The sequence below is a fragment of the Solea senegalensis genome, linkage group LG9 (genome assembly GCF_019176455.1).
Source record: "Solea senegalensis isolate Sse05_10M linkage group LG9, IFAPA_SoseM_1, whole genome shotgun sequence".
Taxonomy (NCBI): domain Eukaryota; kingdom Metazoa; phylum Chordata; class Actinopteri; order Pleuronectiformes; family Soleidae; genus Solea; species Solea senegalensis.
The window spans coordinates 19251247-19264732 of record NC_058029.1 but is presented as its reverse complement, the minus strand read 5'-3'; the positions used below and the strand labels follow the sequence as shown (position 1 = coordinate 19264732).

Sequence of the window (13486 nt, the reverse complement as noted above, 5' to 3'; positions counted from 1 at the left end):
AGCAGAGCCTGTGGTGTGTGTGTGTGTGATTTATCGTGCTGTGTTTGTGGATCTGCTAACACTACCAGCCCAACAGTCGCAAATAACGACGTTACAGCGTATTTTATTTAGTTTGGACACATCAAGAAAAGCTATTCAGTCTATGTTAACGTTGTTATTCCGGGTTAAGAAAGACGTGATAGTTAGACGGCATCTCCATGTGACCATCGTTCTGACGTGTTACAGTACTGTACAAAATGTACAAACTTGTTCCAAACTGTAAAGTCTTAGCTTTTATATTTATTGACATTTTTGAGTAAACCATAATTCTAAAATGGAATTGCTCCCTGTCACTGTCCAAATGCATGAGTTGTCATATGCATCAGGGACAATCAGATGGTTGTATTTCACTGTCTGGGAGAATCAGGAGTTGTGGCAAATGGGGGGAAAAAAAAGGTGAAATAGCCTTGTCCCAAATCTCCATAGCTCTGGCCTTGAAGCCGAGGAACTCATGAATCTCATTGCTCTGCCATTCAAGGGGAAATGGAGTTCTTCTATGCAGTGCCCCGCTCAAAACAGTGGAGCAGATGCTGCATGTTTATTATTGTGGAATTAATGTGTGCTTCCCTCATATTCACCCAGTGACAAAAGCATAGTCAAAAAGTTGGCTTTTTGTTTTTTTTCCATTTTTTTTTTTTATTTAAAGAGGTTCCTTTCAGAACAGAAGATTATTCTAAGCCATGTTCTTCATTAAAGTCCCACACAGCTAAAGAAAGAGGCCACTTTTGTGGCTATTTGCTTACTTTGCAGTCGATTCCCGGTGGACTTTGTGTTACTATGTCACACTCGCATATACACACCTCCTGTGTGTTAATCTTGTAATTTATGGGTCATTGTGGTTCATTACCTCAAGTAGAGACCAGTCATTTTTAATCCCAAATTAATCAGTTAATCCCAGTCGGGCTGCTGTTAGCACTATGCGGGACTGACGTCTGCACCTCTTCTCTTGACCCTCGCCACTTCCTTCCTCTCTGCTCCTAAATCCACCCCCCCACTCCTTCCCGCTCATTGTGTCTAAACCCTTAATCAGTGTTGTGGAACTGAACCGGCCTCTCGAAGAAATTCAGGGGGCATCCGGCCTCAAGTTGGACTGCGCGTCCAAACATATTAGTCTAAATGTCGAAAGCATTCATTTTAATTCACTCGCGCTGGATATAAAGATTTTACAGAGTAAATAACATTATATTTAGTAACATTTCATTAATTTTCCTTCCCGTCGTGATTGGTTTTAAACAGTATCGATGTAACTCGCCTTCCCTTCCACCGGTGTGAATTTGTTCATGGGTGAGTGTGGGGCGGGTCGGCAGCTGTGCGTGACTAGAAAAGGACAAAGCTGGCTGCCTTGAGGGTGAACGGGCTTTCATAGCCCCGATTCACAGAGCGATATGAATCTCAACCGTTGTGACGGAGAAATATGGAGAGGGAGAGAGAGAAGGGAGAGGCAAAGGGGGCAGTTTAGACTCCTGGGATTCCAAAGCAGTGACCGTGAAAGTGCTTAGATAAACAGAGAGAAAGATGGCAATGGGGGTGAAGTGGTGGTGGAAGAAGCAATGGAGGGAGGAGAGGATGAGGAGGAGTCGGGCAGGCAGGCTCGCTGTCAGGGCAAGGAAATGAGACAGGCTGAAGACGGGCTGAAAGAAAACAGATGGGAATGAAAGCGAGTATAGAAGTTTTTAAACAAGTTCTCCAGGAGTCTGAAGACGACCTGTTTCACTCTCTTTACTCCTTAACTCCTTTGCCTCTCCAGCCGTTTTCTCCCCATATTCTCCTTTTCTCTGCTTCCCTCTGTTTAAATAATTCAGGGCTGTTGGCTGTATTAGGGCAGGTTTCCCTGACATGTCTTAACAGTGTGTGTGTGTGTGTGTGTGTGTGTGTCAGGCTGACTGAATGAATGATGGATTGAAGGACAGCTCCAGTTCTCTAACTGGCCATTCCTCTGCTAATGACCACCAAATAATCAGACGCAGAGGCAAAGTGAACAAATGCACATCATGGAGAGAGAGACACAGAGAGAGAGAGAGGGAAACAGTGTGAATGGGAGAGAGAGAGAGAGAGAGTATCTACAGCATCTGTCTAAGTGTGACCCACTTAGTGAATAATGGATTCTCTAAGTCAAGTCTGATTTATTGTATGCATGTATTTGCTTTGAGAGTGCCCTTTTCTCTAAAGTGAAGAGTGTATCTGAGTAAATGTGGGTCTTTGTAGCCCAATAATGCAGGTGGACCTCTCTGAAAGACCGGAAAAGTAAAAGATGACACCGATAGTCTACGGTTAAAGACAACAGCACGTCATGTGACGAGTGTCGTCGATAATGCAAACATTAGCACACGTTTATTTCAATGCCAATGGAGTTCTTAAGGGATCCGACGTCTCTAAAATGATTAATTTTTTACGACTTGAGAAGGAAACGACGGCTCCGACTTAACGACGGCACAGAGGGGGAGCAGGGACGACAAGTCCAGACCAACATGGGATTAGAAGTAATGATTATTTTCATCATGGATTCATCTGCTCAGTTGGGGATATAAAATGTCAGCGAATCGTGAAACGTCTTTTATCTGCCTGTTTGATCAACCCCAAAGATATTTGTTTTTTTTAATAATCTGAAATGGTGAACATTTTAACAGCCAAGAAGCTGGAACCTGATGTTCTCTGGATGTTCTATGGGAGATTTTCTTTCCTCTTCCAGCTTCAAACCAACAGCTATATAGAAGCCATTTGACAAATCTTTAAGAAAAATGTCATTTTAACATCTTGCTCTCATATTTAAAGGCTTAACTTTCAAATCGATAGAAAAATAGTTTGCCCGTTTCCTTCTAGCCCCCAAAAAAGTACCCACACAACTAACCTATAGTGTAAGTGTTGTCATTTCAAACCTATAACATGAGTTTATGTGCACTTCTGTCTGCAAAGCTGAAGGTTCCACACGGCAAAGTTAGTCCATAAACATGAGACAAATGATGTTGACACAGTAAATAAGCCCGGCTGCCACTCTTCTAGCGATACACTTTTTGATAGATTTCATAAATGGTTTTGAATCATGGCTTTTCGTGTCCACCCATCATGGCTGTCACCGCGTTCTCAGTCCCGTCCTTCTCCTGTCAGCGTCTCAGCAGCGAGAGCTACTGTCGCTATATTCAGGTTTATGTATCCGAGCCTGGCACCTGTACAAATCAGCCCTGTATTTACACTGCATCTCCATTTAGACTGCAGAAACATGGAGAGCACTCATTACTCTGAGGTTTAGGCTGTCCGGCGGAGGGATGCAAGGGGGGGAAAAAAAAAAAAGGGCGAATGGGAGTGAAGGATGGATGGGTGGGGCGTTGGCTTGGCACGGATCCCGGCTCCAATTGGTTGTTGTCCTGGCAACGGCACATCTGACCTTATTTACCCCCTCACGCACCTCTTGGTGTACGCACGCGATGCGTTCTCGCCGGTGCACGCTTCTTTCTTAACTTCTTTTTTTCTGCATGAGATCTGAAACTCTTGTGCTCCTTTTTTTCCCCCTTCTCGCGCTCTTAAAAGTGTGGTCATCTTCACGCTGAGCAGGTGAGAGTGTCAAGTCACACCAAGCCACCTTTCAACAGCAGAAATAAAAGTGATCCATTGGCAGCAGCGTTGCACTCTTGTCCGTTTTTTATATTGTGGACAGTAATTTCATAGCACCCAGGACAAGTCAGTGGAAAGGTTATTTTAGGAGCAGACCAGACCTCACACGGAGAGCTGCCTCTCCACAGACCTGTAGCCATATCAAAATGGTTTCCGATGGATTCTTTTCCATACTGATGCGTCCCGTGGACCCGAGTCGTGCAATTTCCTTCAGATTTGATGGTCATCGCTGTACATCCTGTTGTGCTGCTGAGTCCCACGGAAAGGACACATACACACACTTGGAGGAGAAAACCTATGCAGTAACAGGCAGAAAATAGTCTGTCTCTACCTGAGACCGGGAGTCCTTTTTAGGGCCTCAAGCTGCAGGTGTGTGTGTGTACGTCTTAGTGTTTTATTGCTATTTAAATTGATAGGGTGTGTATCTCCGCGAGGCAGCCTGCTGATTTTAGCAGTTTGAATGAGGGGTTGAATGGTGTGAGCGCCCTATGCCTTCTGGTCCATTAATGGAGCCTGCAGGGCAAGAACGGTGCAACCAATCACGTCGTCCAGGTTATACACGTACACCCACAGCTATAGTGGCCAGCAGTTATCTATGTGTGTGTGCGTGTGTGTGTGAACAGAAGGATTTCATTGATGTGATGGCACAGGGGTTTCCCCTGGAAAAACATGGTCAGATCATAGACTGTATATAAGAAATGGACCTCGTCTTCTGGTTTGAAATATGAAGTCTAGGAATTAAGAAGAACCCCATTTATAACATCAGTATTAATAGTTTCTTATTGTTTCAGGTCTTCTTCAACAGCACATTTCTAAATTTAGAGAGAAACAGATGATGATAAAGCAGGAAACACATGTTCAAGTTCAAGGTCAAGAATCTTTATTATCCCCTGGGGGGCAATTTGTTTCACAGTCCAACCACAAACACACCAGATTACAACAGGTCATTTAAAAGTCTAATCGCTGGCTGCAGGGACAAATTAATCTCTTAGTCTGTTAGTCCTGCATGTCGGCAGCAGATATCTGCGTCTGGAATACTCTTCATGCAGGGGGCGGTCTGGATCTGCCAGCATCAGTCTGACAGATCTGATCAGACTGACCTCACCTTATGCAGATCAGTGAGGGGTTTATTTTTAGGGCTGTGCCAGCAATTTTACTGCATACCCAACTTTACTCCCAACAGTGAGTGTCCATGAATGTCTACCTAAAGATGCTGATGCACACTAGATACTAGAACAAGTGAGCTCTCTGAATTTACATAAACCCAATAAACCGGCCAGAGGACCGAGATGCAAGCGAAGGAAAAAGTTGGAGAAAAGTTGCCATTACATCCGTGTTTCAGATTAGGAGTCGCAGAAAGGAAAGAGAAGCGTCTAATGGTCTTACATGGAGCAGAGCTACACTTCCTGCTGACCTTGAATGAAGCAGACACACATGGACTCACTGAGCATAACAAGCCACAAAGAGGAGATAAGAGCAACAGCTTGCTCCCCCTCAAGTCGCTATCTCCTCGCTGTGAGGAGCGCTTGATCGCTGCATTGGCCACAGTCCGATGACACAAAGACGCGCGTTCTGCACTTCTTCGTCCTGAGGGTGTGCGGGAGGTGGAGGGTGCTAAGTAAGGGGATTTTTTTATTTGTGGCCAGCTGGACAAGTGGGTTGGGTGGGGTTGCACATGGTCAGAGGTAGGGGGTGAAGTCCTTGTTTGTGTGCACTGAGGGGGAGTAAGCACCAGGTTAGACACAACATTGGTGTTTGGGCTCTGGACACAGCGTGGCTTTGTGCCGCAGTGGAATGGGGCACCAGTAGTGTAAGGGGTCGGGTACAGGGGGGGGTTATCCTGCTTAGTTCATGTCCAAGTATAAGACAGAAAACAAAGAGAAATGTATTGAAGTTGCAATAATGGCTACACAAAATCCCTTTCCTCTCACTCTGTGACTGCAGAGATGCAGTGGTATGATTTCTTTCCTGTTTTCCTCGGAATATTAGTAAAACCTGAGAGCCGGAGGAAACAAAGCTCTCTCTTTCTCTTAGTTATGTGCCGTCCTCCTTTTTCCCTGTTGTGTCTTCAGGGTCTTTTTGTCAGGAACCTCTCTCATGTCATCAATTTCCCGTACTCACCTGTTTTCCCATTATGTGCTGCAGGTTTCATTCACCTGCTCATGTGTGTTTCTTTGGTTTCTTTGTAAACATAAAAACTCTCGGTGTGCTTTCATGACAGACATTTTTATTTTCCTTCATACATTTTCTTTTCTGTCGCTGATTCCCGACACTGATTGCGCAGTTATTTCTGTTTATGACGCACAACACTGTGGAAGACATTACAAAACTGCTAATAAATCCCGTTTTTATGTTTGAAAAGGCAGTTTGGGCTCAAACCATTGTACATGATGTAAATGTACTGAAGTTTTCTAAAAGGAACTGAGGAGAACAAATTAGCTGCCTCCGTACTTCCCATGTTCCATGTCTACAGAGTTGTCGCGCTCACACGTACAGTACATACTTATGGTACTTATGGTACCCCGTGGCCAAGTGGAAAGGGAACTTGACCTGTTATCAGAGGGTCGCCGGTTCAAACCCCCCCCGGTTGAAAAGGGCTGGGGTACCCAACCCCCAATGCTCCCCAGGCACTACTCAGTGTGGCAGCCCACTGCTCCTAGTTCTAGGATGGGTCAAAATGCAGACCATAGTGAACCCCGGTGGACCTCATTGAGGCATGGCATTTATGAAGTTGTTTTACAGTTTAACTACAGCTTCACTATCAGCTGTTAGGCCTGAGTCATACTTTCCACGTCCAGTATCTGTAGAGTCTCTTTGCATTTCTGCATGTGTCTTCCCCTTAAAGGAGGGTCAGCGTTGGTCTGTCGCTCCAGTGACGGTGATTTCCCCGCCAGCAGTTTAGCCTCCTCCGTTGTACGATCTCGTATTCTTTGAGCGCTGAGTTGTACATGTTTGGATACTGACGGACACCAAGCATATCTCCATGGTTACCTTTCTGTTTTGACCAAAACGAGCGCTTGCCACGAACTGGACTGGAAAGTGTTGCACACACATGGTGTGCAACAGACTCAAACTATGGAGATACTGGTCATCTGCATAGGGTCTGCATAGGCGGACGGCTGCAAGTGTGAATGGTAGATGATGAAATTTGTGTCTCTGTGACCTGAAGCTTCGAAGGCTGTTAGGCAGCTTCATTGCGTACGTTTGTGTTACTTGGGAAAATCTAAATGAAAGATCACTATCGCAATATTCTATGCTAATATTCTCCATTCGACCTTGGTGCGTTATTATAGAGTTTCCAGCAGGAAGAGGCTGTTTAATGGCGAGACATGGTGTAGATTTCAGTTGGCGAGTCGTAACGTCTGTCCCCCACTGTGCGCTGTGTTTTCAGCCAGAAAATCAGGCTGAAACAACAAAGTTTGACACCAGACCACCAAGACCCTTACACCAAATACTGTCTCTGCATCTCACACCGTGGAAGCCGAAGCTGTGCCCGTCCATGGATGACCACAGCGTGCTGTGCTCGGTCACCATAGTGATTAGAGTCAGCGGTCAACCTGCTGTGATTAACCACTGATGAACTGAGACTCCACCGAGCCTCCGGCCTCCTGTCATCGCTACAAGGAACACACAGAGTTGTGCAGCGGGCTGCTTAGCATACCATCACAAGCATGAAAGTGTTTATTAAAACCCCCGCGCCCACGACAGGCAGTCTCCTCATTCATTTGGGATGCGTAGTATAGTGTAAGCGTGTTCTCAGCATTTTCATTGTAGTAGAATATTTTATCCCAAATGTTTATAGTGTTAAGGGCCCCAGCGTGTTCAGTATGCAGAGTCTGCAGCTGCTGCATGTGATGGAATATCTGTTCTGTATTCCCGAGGCCGTGTAGTAGGATTGTTGCTCCTTTAATTATTCTCTCATATTAAAGGATCAAAGGTCTCCGCCACAGTCAAGCCCCTGAATTTCATTATAACCGCGTGCGTGTGAACACTTTTAAAGAAAACACTGCATTTGTATGTACATTTACATGGACACACATCAGTGGAGCATCGGTTATGTTCAGTTTTTGAATTTGGAATATGATTTCCGGTAATGATTTAAAAAATGCTGGTCTTTTCAAGTTCTCCACTGAAGAGTGCAGCATGTTGTTTTTGATGTGACTGCTCGGTGAGATTTTTCTTTATCAACCCAGAGTTTGCGCAAGAACTCAGAAGGGTGTCACTGATCACCCTCTGGCGTGAGGGATGGAGCATGTTTTATTCTCAAGTACTTTCATGTCCCTGTGTGTGTGTGTGACCATGTGCTTTTTGTGTGTATTTACACACCCACACAAGCTTAAATGTGCGTGTGCGTTCTTGTGCCCGCTCCCTTGTGTTTTTACGACACTGGACCAAACCAGTCCTCTCCTCCTCGTCCACAGGCTCTCTCCCCCCCCACCCCCCACTGATAGGCTGCTCCAGCTCTGTGTTCTTTGACACCCACAGCACCTTGATGCTCCCATGATGCCCCTGTGCTGTCACTGCACTCCGCTGCCTGGTGGCTGGCAGAACTAGGAGGACGGCGAGTTTAATTAGAGTGTACCCAAGCCTACCAGGGCCAGAACGATGGGAGAGGGAGGAAGAAGAGGGAAGAGGAGAGGAAAAAGGAGGCTGACAGTTTGACATCAGTAGAGCACACTGTCTCTGTAATTGCTGCCGTGCATTCAGTATGGCGCGGGGCTGATGTGAGGGCTCGTGGACGAGAGAAATGAGTCAGAAATAGGAGTCAGAGCACGGACGAGAGGCGGCTTCTGAAGAAGGAGATGAGTTTGTGAAGGAAGAGGGAGGAGAAGGAGGTGGAGGAATGTAGATTGGAGGAGCCGGGTGGTGCAAACGGGACCTGAGCAGTGAAGAAGAGGCTGCGGGTGACTGACGTGTTGACACAGCACACGCCTGTTATTACATGCACACATCTGCGCACACACTTCACACACAGCTAGTGCACCTAAGTAAATATCTGTGTGTCTCAGAGAGACTCCAGAAAACACCGCAGGTTATATGAAGAGAATATGTGATGTGTGTGTGTGTGTGTGTGTGTGTGTGTGAGCTCACTCTGGCTTACGTGTCTTGGTTTTTTTTCTTAACCAAACAATTTAGTGACTTTATCCCGCTGTAATTACTACACACAAGTGAATAGAGGTATCAGCCGTGGCCACACACACACATTTACAGCAGGGATATTGATCAGGTGACTGTATGTGTATCTCAAGCAGGGGAACCTGATCGATTGTGTCCTGTCCTGTTGATAGATCACCAATTCTGCACGCTCGCTATTGAGCAGGAAAGCAGGAAGCAGCTTTGTTGAGACCTGCCTCCAGGTGCTCACCTGCAACTGTAGGTCAAATTCAATAACAATATATAGCAAGAAATGGTCTAATTTCCAAGTGTTTAATCTATATATAGGTTGAAAACACACTTTGAGACACAACATGTAATTGGTATTAAATGTGCTGCCTCATGTTTCTGCGTTTTTGTTGTTTTCTGTCCATTTCCTCTGATTATTGACTGATTTGGAGATTTCTTCTACCTGCAGTCACATGACGCACACTCCCTTTTTATGAGCATTTATACTCCGTTAACAGATTTCATATTTTTGAAGTCATGCCATTACGGCTCCTCTTTCCCTGCGACCATGTCTTGTCATCTCTCCTCTCACTGCTCCATCCGTCTTAAACCCTCTGCAGATTCGCTGGACCGGCTCCTGTCACGTCTATCTGTTTCATTTCAGTTTTCATCAGTTCTGTCTCCTCCTTTTTCACTCAATTCTTCCACCCATTGATTCTTTTGGTCTCCTCTCTGTCTGCCTGCTTAACTTTGAGAGTACTTTGCCACCCGCCGCCACCGCCACCTCTTCCCCCTCCCATTCTACGCACTTTTTCCCTCCCATGTTCCCCTTCACTGACTCCCACCACTCCCGTCCTCTCTCCTCCGCTCTGTCACCCCTCTATAAAGACTCCCCCTGACAGACCTGAACATTCTGCCAAAGCCACATACTGCCCCTCATTCTTTTCTCCTACATTTCATGTGAAGAGACCAATTAAAGTCAGTTTCCTCTTCATCTTCCACTCTGTTGTCCCCCCCCCAGCGTCTCTTGCTCAGACACTCTGGGGTTGCTAATTAAAAGACTTTATGTGTTTTTTTTGTTCCACACCTGTTCATCCTTGTGTCTTCTCCTCTGGCTTCCCTTCCTCCTGAAACTCTTGAAGCAAATTTGTTTTCATCAGGTCATTTTCTGGGCCCCCGTCTCATTTCGCTCCATCACTCTCATTTCTCCCCTCATCTTGTCATGCTCCTTTAATCTTATTCACCATCCATGTATGTCTCTTTCTCTGTCCTACATGTGCTTCCTGGAGTCTTCTCCACTGATGCTCCTTTTCTCCATATTGGTTGGTAAATGGGTAACTTTTTCATACTGCGGCTGACAGAAGACAGAACCCGCATACATTATGCAGCCCTTTTGTTCTAATGATGCGGTGTTGTCCAGAGTTGCTGTTGTTATGCCTTAAGCCAGTCAACCTTGACTGAAGACATTGTTGTGCATGCACATGCACGGCTGCTCTGAGTCTGCACACGCCAGTGTTCATCTGTGGAGCAGCAGATAAAAAAAAATAAAAAAAAAGGCAGAGGGAGTCGAGTTTATTTTACACTGAATTCCCCTCAGCGATCTTGAAAAGCATGCAAGGATTTCTATCTGTTGCTATAAACACTCGTCCGTTACTGTCTGGAAATGAAATTGCCTGTCATGATCTCGTATCAACTCCCAAAACATTCTTTAAAACCACGACTTTGCATCATTCCCCCTGTGTAATTGTTATATGTAATATTGATCAACTATCCGTTTGTTGGAACAATCCATGTTCCCCCAGGCGCAAAGGAATTACTTTCTCTGTCTGTCTATGTTTAATCACCTCTTCTCATTCCCCTTCAGTCAAATATTCCTGGATGTAATCATTACATGAAACATTAATGCCGTTGTCATTCTGTCTTCCAGGTTGGCCTCGGGCGATCTGTCCGTCCAGGTGAATCTGAACGACTACCTGGACATCTACTGTCCTCACTATCCAAACAGAGAAACCCTGGGACCCGGGCAGCCGGAGACGCTCGCCCTCTACCTGGTGGGAGAGGCAACGTTCCAGGGCTGTGTGGAGACCAGGGGCGCCATCAAGAGATGGGAGTGTAACAGCCCCTACGCCCCATTTGGACCAGTGCGCTTCTCTGAAAAGATCCAAAGGTTCACACCCTTCTCGCTGGGGTTTGAGTTCCAACCCGGTCGTCACTACTACTACAGCTGTAAGTAATCGCTGTGTGCTCGTGTTTAAGTCCTTTTCTAGTACAAACCCTGACCTTGTCAGGACCAGCAGTTAACTGTTGCACTTAAAAGAACTCAAAGCAGCTAAATGCAGGTTCCAAAAACCATTCTCTATAGCGACACATGTGTTACACTTGTATTAAAGGAATACTTCACTACTAGAATAGGGGTAGTATTTTTGAAAAAATTGTGCTTCCCAAACTCAGAAATATCTTCATTCTTTTCTTTGTTACGTGCCCACAAGTGACACTTGGTCCTTGGACACTGTTTACATTCTGGGAATGAGGTCCCGCCCCCTACGAGTGGGTCTAAAAAGTGCAGAATTAGCGTTGCAGTTTCAAGCCAGTGTAAATCTAGTAAATGCTAACCGTTGAAACAGCCTGGGCTGACTGATGAGACTGCAGTGTTTTACTCCTGGTCAAGATGCACACTGATGAGGTTACTAAAGCAACACTCGGCCTGATGGACTCCTCTCGATAAAACTTTCTTTCTCTTTTTACGCTTTCGAGGGGTTTCTGTTGCAGTCCGTGTTGTGCCGGGAGCCGGTCGTTTGTTGACGTTAGCAGACTCCATTCCTATGAAAAACCTCAACAAGTCACTCATCACTCGCTACCTTGGTAACGGCGGGCCCAACTCCAGTTCATATGGAGTCACCTCATGATCTGTTCATTCACTGGCATTAAATGATATTAATGCATGAATATTCTCACATACAGCTCCTTTAAGGCTAGGATTAGGCATGAGCTGGTTATGGATAATGTTGGGGATAAAGCTTGGGTGGAAATCAGTGCAGCGTGCTGACAAAAATGGCTGTGCACGCCCGTGTGTGTGTGTGTGTGTGTGTGTGCAGTAGATAGAGCTGCAAACCAAAACCAATAATTTATTCATTTGTAGACTGAGGTTTTCTAAGAAAAATCTATTTATTGTTTCTGAATTATATTATATAATAACAATCACAGTTTCCTGTATCTGAAGATGACAGAAAGCGACATCTCTGGACATCACAGGATTTAATTCCTAACCCCTGGTCGTGAGGTGATAATGAAACACGACTTAAAATAACTGTTAAATATGTAAAATGACCGCTTTTTTCTTTTTTTTAAAAAACCTTGAGTGGAAAAATTATTATTCACTCGAGGCTCCATACGCTGGTGGCAGCCAAGTAAAACAGCTGTAAAAGAGACAAGATGTGTAAATATTTGATGTTTGAATTCATCGGTCTGTGCAAAGACACCTGGGTTAAAGCGTGTAACCAGACAGGCCTGGTCCTTCTGAAAGATGGAGCATATTTAGCCCGTGTGTTTTAGAAAGAGGTGTCATTGAGTGTTGGCAAACAGCAGCACATGGCATTAATGGTGTCCATAAATAACCCTTAAAGCTGTTACACACTTTCAGCGATGGTTTCCTCTCCTTTTGCTCCTCCATTTATTTCAGCCCACTGAAGGGAGAAAGCGGAGGGAGAGAGAGAGAGAGAGGGAGAGACAAACAGACAGAAGATGGCTTAGTGGCTGTAAAATCAGTTTACATTTTCTTTTCTCACTTTTTACAACTCCTGGTGTCACTCCAACCAAGAGGGGGAGGACATGAAACAAGGCAGAGAATGAAAGAGTCAAGTGAATGCATAGTATGGAAGGGTGACAACAAAGAGACAGAGGGACCGCAGAGTGTAGGAGGAAGAAATGGAGATCAATACGTGATGACAGTGAAGGGGGGAAAAAAAAGGCAGGCAGAGAAGGAGACCGAGGTAGAGAAGCGTGGAGGACTGACAGAGGGAGAGAAAGAGCAAAAGATGGACACAGTCTGACAGTACGGGAAGGGGAGGGGAGGGGTGTGAACGAGGGAGGCCCGAATCACGCGGAGAAAGAAAAGGGAGATCAACAAAAGCAACGGGGAAAAGGGATGGATGAGACTGAGGGAGAGAAAGAATCTTTACATAAATTACTGTTGCGGTCCAAAGGACAATGGAGCATTGTGAGGGCATGAGAGAGCTGCCCACACACACACACACACACACACACACACACACACACACACACACACACACACGCATGTATGTATGTACACATGCACTCACTGGGCCATTGTGGTTGTTCAGACCAGTTCACAGAAAAGCAACAATGGCCCTCGCCCCCCGTGGCTGGGCCGCATCAGGTTCACAGCGATTGTGTGTGTTTTGTCCACATCAAAGATAAGGCGTAAAGTTGGTCCAAATGTCTGGCTCTGGGGTTTGTGTTGAATGGGCCTGCAGCACTGGAGACAGTATAATGGCATTAGCCCGGGTTGAACAGAACAATAGTATTAGAAACACTAATGGCATTAGTTGGCTCAGTCTGAGCTGGGCTCAGCTCCTCTCTCCAGCTCCCACAGACCATGACACTGACGACCCACTGTCTCTGCCGCTCTGACCCACTGCCCAGGACGCTGACCAACACCCACTGGTTCTCCATGTCTCCAGCCCCACAAACAGGAAACACCTTGATGTCCTCTGAT

The 13486-nt window shown here is 45.7% G+C and overlaps 1 protein-coding gene across 1 annotated transcript in view; it reads left to right on the top strand.

Annotated features, from left to right (window-relative positions):
* The window catches only part of si:dkey-246i14.3 (ephrin A4), a 37570-nt gene that overhangs the window by 11018 nt on the left and 13066 nt on the right, over positions 1-13486 (top strand). The window contains exon 2 of the mRNA XM_044034960.1: positions 10679-10977. Within this exon, the coding sequence (XP_043890895.1) occupies positions 10679-10977 (299 nt within the window). The remainder of the gene's footprint in view (positions 1-10678; positions 10978-13486) is intronic.